General features: G+C 49.9%; 1 protein-coding gene across 1 annotated transcript; it reads left to right on the top strand.

Annotated features, from left to right (window-relative positions):
- Positions 1–364: 364 nt before the first annotated feature.
- On the top strand, positions 365–3,208 carry LOC120944468 (adhesive plaque matrix protein-like). Its single transcript, XM_040358526.1, has one exon. The coding sequence runs from the start codon at positions 365–367 to the stop codon at positions 3,206–3,208; it is 2,844 nt and encodes a 947-aa protein (XP_040214460.1).
- Positions 3,209–10,034: the final 6,826 nt, after the last annotated feature.

Raw genomic sequence — 10,034 nt, 5'->3', positions numbered from 1 at the left:
ATTATAAATTTGGGCGGTAATGTGATGAGTCCTCGGGAATCCCCGTGTTACCCCCGATACACGGCTCAGACATTATCCATAAACGCGTCTCGGAAATTCCACGTCCCGTGTAGATGGAGAGGAGAGCGTTGTCCGGATGTAAATCTCCATATAACGTCTCTGAGCTCATCCGATCACCTCTGATTTCCAGGAGCACAAAACGAATGTTCCTCCAATCACTGCCCAATAAATGTCAATGTAAATCTCCAGAAACGATCGGCCCCGATCAGAGCCAACCACATTTCTGAGAGGAAGAGCCGTCTGCTCAGATATTCCTCACATCGATGTGTCTCTGAGGTTCTCGCAGGTCGTGTCCACTTTCCCGATGACATTACAGCTCACCTGTGCCAATCACCGCCATCTCCACCAACAAACGCCGTCATCTCCACCAACAAACACCGTCATCTCCCCCAACAGACACCGTCATCTCCACCAACAAACACCGTCATCTCCACCAACCAACACCGTCATCTCCACCAACAAACACCATCATCTCCACCAACAAACACCGTCATCTCCACCAACAAACACCATCATCTCCACCAACAAACACCGTCATCTCCACCAACAATCACCGTCATCTCCACCAACAATCACCGTCATCTCCACCAACAAACACCGTCATCTCCACCAACAAACGCCGTCATCTCCACCAACAAACACCATCATCTCCACCAACAATCACCGTCATCTCCACCAACAAACACCGTCATCTCCACCAACAAACACCGTCATCTCCACCAACAAACACCGTCATCTCCACCAACAAACACCGTCATCTCCACCAACAAACACCGTCATCTCCACCAACAAACACCGTCATCTCCACCAACAGACACCGTCATCTCCACCAACAGACACCGTCATCTCCACCAACAAACACCGTCATCTCCACCAACAAACACCGTCATCTCCACCAACAAACACCGTCATCTCCACCAACAAACACCGTCATCTCCACCAACAAACACTGTCATCTCCACCAACAAACACCGTCATCTCCACCAACAAACACTGTCATCTCCGCCAACAAACACCGTCATCTCCACCAACAAACACCGTCATCTCCACCAACAAACACCGTCATCTCCGCCAACAAACACCGTCATCTCCGCCAACAAACACCGTCATCTCCGCCAACAAACGCCGTCATCTCCGCCAACAAACGCCGTCATCTCCGCCAACAAACGCCGTCATCTCCGCCAACAAACGCCGTCATCTCCACCAACAAACGCCGTCATCTCCACCAACAAACACCGTCATCTCCACCAACAAACACCGTCATCTCCACCAACAAACGGCGTCATCTCCACCAACAAACGCCGTCATCTCCACCAACAAACACCGTCATCTCCACCAACAGACACCGTCATCTCCACCAACAGACACCGTCATCTCCACCAACAAACACCGTCATCTCCACCAACAAACACCGTCATCTCCACCAACAAACACCGTCATCTCCACCAACAAACACTGTCATCTCCACCAACAAACACCGTCATCTCCACCAACAAACACTGTCATCTCCGCCAACAAACACCGTCATCTCCACCAACAAACACCGTCATCTCCACCAACAAACACCGTCATCTCCGCCAACAAACACCGTCATCTCCACCAACAAACACCGTCATCTCCACCAACAAACACTGTCATCTCCGCCAACAAACACCGTCACCTCCACCAAAAGACGCCGTCATCTCCACCAACAAACGCCGTCATCTCCAGCAACAAACACCGTCATCTCCACCAACAAACGGCGTCATCTCCACCAACAAACGCCGTCATCTCCACCAACAAACACCATCATCTCCACCAACAAACACCATCATCTCCACCAACAAACACCTTCATCTCCACCAACAAACACCGTCATCTCCACCAACAAACACCGTCATCACCACCAACAAACACCGTCATCTCCACCAACAAACACCGTCATCTCAACCAACAAACACAGTCATCTCCACCAACAAACACCGTCATCTCCACCAACAAACACCATCATCTCCACCAACAAACACCGTCATCTCCACCAACAAACACCGTCATCACCACCAACAAACACCGTCATCTCCACCAACAAACACCGTCATCTCCACCAACAAACACCGTCATCTCCGCCAACAAACGCCGTCATCTCCGCCAACAAACACTGTCATCTCCACCAACAAACACCGTCATCTCCACCAACAATCACCGTCATCTCCACCAACAAACACCGTCATCACCACCAACAAACACCGTCATCTCCACCAACAAACACCGTCATCTCCACCAACAAACACCGTCATCTCCGCCAACAAACGCCGTCATCTCCGCCAACAAACACCGTCATCTCCGCCAACAAACACCGTCATCTCCACCAACAAACACCGTCATCTCCACCAACCAACACCGTCATCTCCACCAACAAACACCGTCATCTCCACCAACAAACGCCGTCATCTCCACCAACAAACGCCGTCATCTCCACCAACAAACACCATCATCTCCACCAAAAGACGCCGTCATCTCCACCAACAAACACCGTCATCTCCAGCAACAAACACCGTCATCTCCACCAACAAACGCCGTCATCTCCACCAACAAACACCGTCATCTCCACCAACAAACACTGTCATCTCCACCAACAAACACCGTCATCTCCAGCAACAAACACCGTCATCTCCACCAACAAACGCCGTCATCTCCACCAACAAACACTATCATCTCCACCATCATCTCCACCAACAAACACCGACATCTCCACCAACAAACACCGTCATCTCCACCAACAAACACCGTCATCTCCACCAACAAACACCGTCATCTCCACCAACAAACACCGTCATCTCCACCAACCAACACCGTCATCTCCACCAACAAACGCCGTCATCTCCACCAACAAACACCATCATCTCCACCAACAAACGCCGTCATCTCCACCAACAAACACCGTCATCTCCACCGTCATCTCCACCATCATCTCCACCAACAAACACCGTCATCTCCACCAACAAACACCATCATCTCCGCCAACAAACACCATCATCTCCACCAACAATCGCCGTCATCTCCACCAACAAACACCGTCATCTCCACCAACAAACACCGTCATCTCCACCAACAATCGCCGTCATCTCCACCAACAAACGCCGTCAAATCATCTGAAAATTGTTTGTAGAAAACCTTCTGACAATAAACCAAATCATCCGGCAAGCGCCAACAATGGCACCGGTTGGCCTTGCGTTAAAATGTCTCAAAGTTTGTTTTTTTGAAATTTTCGACACGCAAATAAGTTGTTCTTTATCTCTCACTACATGAAACATTTGTAAGAAATGTAAATCTGTTAATATAGCATGAAATGTGGAGGAGTTACATGAAATCATACACTCCGCCAGGGATTTCTGGCAGTAGATTGGGCACAATATGAAATTCATTATCCTCTTCTAAGCCGATGCCCAAGTGGCTTCTCTCGGAATTAACCCCTGCCTGGCGAGCCAGCCGCTTGGCAGACACGTAGTTGTACGATTTGGAAAGTGTCTGTCAGTTTCCCCCGGGCTGAACTTGAGTAGCGCCGGACCCAGAAGACGCAGAACGAGGAGGAAACACAAAATAAATCCACAACACTCGTATGAATAGGAGGAAGGATCGGCAAGGCTTCACCATCTAATCATTTACAGATCGCGGCTCAGGAGCTGCTGCCTGACCTATGAAAGTTCTCTCCAGGCCGTGCCGCTCCCCTCCACTTTAATATATATATATAATATAGAACACAACTGGCGGCCCATTTCCCGCTAGGACCACAGAATCATTGCCAGATATGTTCTCTCTTCCTCTGTGCTGGCAGCTCCCTGTCTGCGGCCATCCCGGACGGGCCCTGGCGGCAAGAAGAATCCACTTTCTCTGCTTACAAAGGAGAAAACTCTTGTCACATGGTCCGGCCAGGAAATGAGCCGGCTTCATCTCACTGTACAGGCACTGTTATTAGTGCCGCCGCACTGTGAGAGCCGCGGGAACACATTCTCAAGAAGATCTTCATGTCCAGGGGGGATTCAGCATGAAAGCCGTGAGGAATCCTCCATAATCTACATAGAGAAAGACGACTCCTATAGAGGCCCATTTTATTATTAGCCCCTCGGGGGTAGTGGAGCCAAGGCTGTACACATACTGCCCCAACTACAAGAACTAGAACAAGGACACCCCCACATTAGGGATGAGCCCAACACCCCCCGCTTCGGTACGCGGCAGAACATGCGAACGGACCGAAAGTTCGCGCAAACTTTCGAACACCGTTAAAGTCTATGGGACTCGAATGTCAAAAATCACATGTGTGTTTTAAAGGCTAATATGCACGTTATTGTCATAAAAAGAGTTTGGGGACCCAGGTCCTGCCCCCAGGGGAGTGTTTGGGGACCCGGGTCCTGCCCCCAGGGGAGTGTTTGGGGACCCGAGACCTGCCCCAGGGGAGTGTTTGGGGAACCCGGGTCCTGCCCCAGGGGGAGTGTTTGGGGACCCGGGTCCTGCCCCAGGTGAGTGTTTGGGAACCCGGGTCCTGCCCCAGGGGAGTGTTTGGGGACCCGGGTCCTGCCCCAGGGGAGTGTTTGGGGACCCGGGTCCTGCCCCAGGGGAGTGTTTGGGGACCCGGGTCCTGCCCCAGGGGAGTGTTTGGTGACCCGGGTCCTGCCCCAGGGGAGTGTTTGGGGACCCGAGTCCTGCCCCAGGGGAGTGTTTGGGGACCCGAGTCCTGCCCCAGGGGAGTGTTTGGGGACCCGGGTCCTGCCCCAGGGGAGTGTTTGGTGACCCGGGTCCTGCCCCAGGGGAGTGTTTGGGGACCCGAGTCCTGCCCCAGGGGAGTGTTTGGGGACCCGGGTCCTGCCCCAGGGGACATGTATCCATGCAATTTTGTTTTTTAAACTGCATTTTTTTAGGGAGCAGTGATTTTAATAATGCTTAACCACTTAGGACCCTGACCTTTAGGCAGCTAAAGGACCTTGCCTTTTTTTGCGATTTGGCACTGCGTCGCTTTAACAGACAATTGCGCGGCCGTGCGACGTGGTTCCCAAACAAAATTGGCGTCCTTTTTTCCCCACAAATAGAGCTTTCTTTTGGTGGTATTTGATCACCTCTGCGGTTTTTATTTTTTGCGCTATAAACAAAAATAGAGCGACAATTTTGAAAAAAAAAAACAAAACAATATTTTTTACTTTTTGCTATAATAAATATCCCCAAAAAATATATAAAAAACATTTTTTCCTCAGTTTAGGCCGATACGTTTTCTTCTACATATTTTTGGTAGAAAAAATCGCAATAAGCGTTTATCGATTGGTTTGCGCAAAAATGTATAGTGTTTACAAAATACGGGATATTTTTATTGCATTTTTATAATTTTTTTTTTACTACTAATGGCGGCGATCAGCGATTTTTTTTCATGACTGCAACATTATGGCGGACACTTCGGACAATTTTGACACATTTTTGGGACCATTGTCCTTTATATAGCAAAAAATGCATTTAAAATGCACTGATTACTGTGAAAATGACAATTGCAGTTTGGGAGTTAACCACAAGGGGGCGCTGAAGGGGTTAAGTGTGACCTCATATGTGTTTCTAACTGTAGGGGGGCGGGGATGGACGTGTGACTTCATTGATTGTGTTTTCCTATATAAGGGAACACATGATCGATGACGGCGCCACAGTGAAGAACGTGGAAGCTGTGTTTACACACGGCTCTCCCCGTTCTTCAGCTCCGGGGACCGATCACGGGACTCCATCGGCGATCGGATCACGCGGCGCGCGCCCGCGACCCACGGCTGGGCACTTAAAGAGGACGTACCTGTATGTGCTTGTGCCCAGCCGTGCCATTCTGCCGACGTATATGTGCAGGAGGCGGTCCTTAAGCGGTTAAAGTGAAACAATAAACGTGAAATGTTCCTTTAAATTTCATACCTGGGGGGTGTCTATAGTATGCCTGTAAAGTAGTGCATCTTTCCCGTGTTTAGAACTGTCCCTGCACAAAATGAAATTTCTAAAGGAAAAAAAGTAATTTAAAATCACTCGCGGCTATAATGAATTGTCGGGTCCCGGCAATACAGATAAAAGTCATTGAAAATAATGGCATGGGTTCCCCCCCAGTCCATTACCAGGCCCTTTCGGTCTGGTATGAATATTAAGGGGAACCCCGGCAAAAAAAAATGGTGTGGAGTTCCCCCAAAAATCCATAGCAGACCCTTATCCGAGCATGCAACCTGGCAGGCAGCAGGAAAAGAGGGGGGACGAGAGAGCAGCCCCCCTCCTGAACCGTACCAGGCCACATGCCCTCAACATGGGGAGCATTTTGATGGGGACAAGGGCCTCATCCCCACAACCCTTACCTGGTGGTTGTGGGGGTCTGCGGGTGGGGGTCTTATCGGAATCTGGAAGGCCCCTTTAACAAAAGGGAACTCCAGATCCCGGCCCCCCCATGTGAATTGGTAATGGGGTACACTGTACCCCTACCATTTCACCCAAAAAAGTGATAAAAAATGAAAAAACACACACAGCTGGGGACAAGTCCTCTAATAAAAAAAAAAATCCAGCGCCGTAATCCTTCTACGAGTCCAACCCGCCGCTACAAACGATACAGCCTTCTCCATAGGAGGCACCTGGCCAAATGACGCGCAAACCGCCTGACTGCTCTTAATTAGCCGAGGGCGGGGCCACCCGTGACGTGGATGGGTGACCCCGCCCCCTACTGACAGAACAGGGGTTTCCTGTGATGCGTCAAAGGGGGCAGGGTCACCCGTGACACCATGGGGAAACCGCTGGGAACCCCCGTTGCTAGAGGGGGCGGGTCACCCATCTACGTCACGGGTGACCCCGCCCTTGGCTAATTAGGAGCAGTCAGATGGCTTGCACGTCTTTCAGGTCGGGTGCCTCTTATGGAGGAGGCTGTTTTGTTCGTATTGGTGGGTTGGACTCGTAGAAGGATTGCAGACTTGTCCCCAACTGTGTCTGTGTGGGACTGTTGTAAACACGGGAAACAAGCGCTACTTCACAGGCATACTATAGACACCCCCCAAGTATGAAATTTAAAGGAATACTTCACTTTTATTCTTTCACTTTAAGCATTATTAAAATCACTGCTCCTGAAAAAACTGCAGTTTTAAAAACTTTATTCTTGCATTGATACATGTCCCCTGGGGCAGGACACCGGTCCCCAAGCACTCCCCTGGGGCAGGACCCGGGTCCCCAAACACTCCCCTGGGGCAGGACACCGGTCCCCAAACACTCCCCCGGTGCAGGACCCAGGTCCCCAAACACTCCCCTGGGGCAGGACCCGGGTCCCCAAACACTCCTCTGGGGCAGGACGCGGGTCCCCAAACACTCCTCTGGGGCAGGACCCGGGTCCCCAAACACTCCCCTGGGGCAGGACCCGGGTCCCCAAACACTCCGCTGGGGCAGGACCCGGGTCCCCAAACACTCCCCTGGGGCAGGACCCGGGTCCCCAAACACTCCCCTGGGGCAGGACCCGGGTCCCCAAACACTCCGCTGGGGCAGGACCTGGGTCCCCAAACACTTTTTATGACAATAACTTGCATAATAACCTTTAAAATGAACACAGTTGTGTGATGGAGTGAGGAGTGTGATGAAGGTCATAGAAGGTCTAGGTGAAGGTTGGTTAGGTGTAAGGAGGAAGTCCTGGGAGTTGTGTGGATGAGGTGATGGAGTGAGGAGTATGATGATGGGCAGAAGGTAGTGGAATGATGGGTGTGATGATGAAGTCCCGGGAGTTGTGTGGATGAGGTCCCCTCTGCCCATCGGTTGGCGGCCTCGCTCCTCGTACACGTCAATTAGCGGAGCCTCCACACACGGCAGATGATCGGTGGGGATGAGGTCCCGTCGGTTGGCGGCCTCGCTCCTCGTACACGTCTATTAGCGGAGCCTCCACACACGGCAGATGATCGGTGTGGATGAGGTCACCTCTGCCCGTCGGTTGGCGGCCTCGTTCCTCGTACATGTCAATTAGCGGAGCCTCCACACACGGCAGATGATCGGTGTGGATGAGGTCCCCTCTGCCCGTCGGTTGGCGGCCTCGCTCCTCGTACACGTCAATTAGCGGAGCCTCCACACACGGCAGATGATCGGTGGGGATATTTAGTAGGTGAGGTCAGACGGCGATGAAACATGAACTGGGATATAACGTCCGGACTCCACTTACGGGAAGATAAATGATTGGAGGGCTTTGTGCTGTAAAGTGATCTGCGGCCGTCACTGGCAGCATGACTGATGTCTTCATTAGGAGCCGAGTCTTCTGATAACTGTCATCTGATACAGATACATTCCTTCTACCAAAGCTCCAGGAATTTTAATCAAGACAATGCCGGGCGAGGGCTGGGAACAGCGGGGTGCGCATGCAAGGCCCGGCCGCAGCTCCGTCCTGGAATGGAGAGTCGGGTGCAATTAATGCTCCACCCTGCAGATGAATGGGGCAGATACTCTGCAGAGGGGAATGTGCTTTGATGCCGCAATGTGCAGATCATTCCTCACTGGAGGCTCCTCATCTGGTCTACAGATCTGCCGGAGGAGAAGAGGATCGGCCAGGAAGATTCTCCCGGAGGGGGGATGGGGAGATGGCGGCAGAAATGGGCCGTTGTGTCGGACGTTTGACCCGGAATTACACCTGCCTTCTATATATAGAAATACAGTGGGGGGAGGGGGGGTAACAATCGTCTCCCCTGCAGACAGGGCCGGATTAACAAGGGGGCTGATGGAGCTGCAGCTCCAGGCCCCTTTCTCAAGATAGGCCCATTTGCCCAAAAGATTTAAGATCGATTTTGGGGGGTTGTAGCTCGATGACCAGAGGTCACAGAAACCCCACATTTGGGGGGTAGGCATGGGAAGACCTACCCCACAACTGGTGAAAATATGGGACGGCTATCATTTATGGTTGCGGAGATACGGGCCTGCTTGCACAGCCTGTCAGAAGCTACATACAGAGCGGCCAGTACAAGCTGACACACTACAGCAGACTGATAGGATCACAGGGCTTATAATAATTATTTGTATATTACTCATGGTAATTAACCCCTTGCCACCCAGGCCAATTCTGACACTTCTCTACTACATGTAAAAATCATCATTTGTTTTTTGCTAGAAAATTACTCTATGGTGGTCTTTGCACTTTTTATGTTGCAGGGTATAGAGCTGCACGATTCTGGCTAAAATGAGAATTGCAATTTATTTGTTTAGAAGATAGATCACGATTCTCCCACGATTGTTGCGGCGTAACTTCATCTTTCACATTAAAACAAAACAACAACAAAAAATGGGCTAACTTCTCTGTTTTGTTTTTATGGTTTTTATTATTCATTGAAGTGGGAAAATGCAGTGTGACATAACATATTGCAGCAGTAGCCATTGTATTCCCTAGAGTCTCTGCTAAAATATATATAATGTTTGGCAGTTCCAAGTAATTTTCTAGCAAATAATATTGCTTTCTAACTTAAAGGGTCACTAAAGGAATTTTTTTTTTTAGCTAAATAGCTTCCTTTACCTTACTGCAGTCCTGGTTTCATGTCCTCATTGTTCGTTTTTGCTTTTAATGTTGCTGTAAATCCTCTCTGTTCTGGACACTTCCTGGTTGCCTGTTTCCTGATAACCACAGTGCTGGGAGATTTCTCACGGTGGTCACTAATGTGATTACTGTGTGTAAAACGAAACTGGATTGGTGCTGAGGAGTTTTAGACAAAGTATCACTGCCCTCTATTGGCTGACTGCCCTCTAGTGGTTCTCTGTACATCAGAGAACCAGCAAACAACAGCAAAAACGAAACTACACTGCAGGCACATTATATGATTGTTTTTTTATCTATTTTTAATCATTTTTAAAAGGAATCAGTTAACTATTATGTCTCTATGCCCTGTAAACAGTCATTTCAGCTAAAAAAAAAAATTCCTTTAGTGACCCTTTAAGAAACAAGTGTTGGACTTTAAGTGTTAAATTTAGTTACAATGTTAGTTAGTTACAAT

The sequence above is a fragment of the Rana temporaria genome, chromosome 6 (assembly GCF_905171775.1).
Source record: "Rana temporaria chromosome 6, aRanTem1.1, whole genome shotgun sequence".
Taxonomy (NCBI): domain Eukaryota; kingdom Metazoa; phylum Chordata; class Amphibia; order Anura; family Ranidae; genus Rana; species Rana temporaria.
Note: the sequence above shows the minus strand (reverse complement) of the source record. Positions and strands in the feature narration are given on the sequence as shown.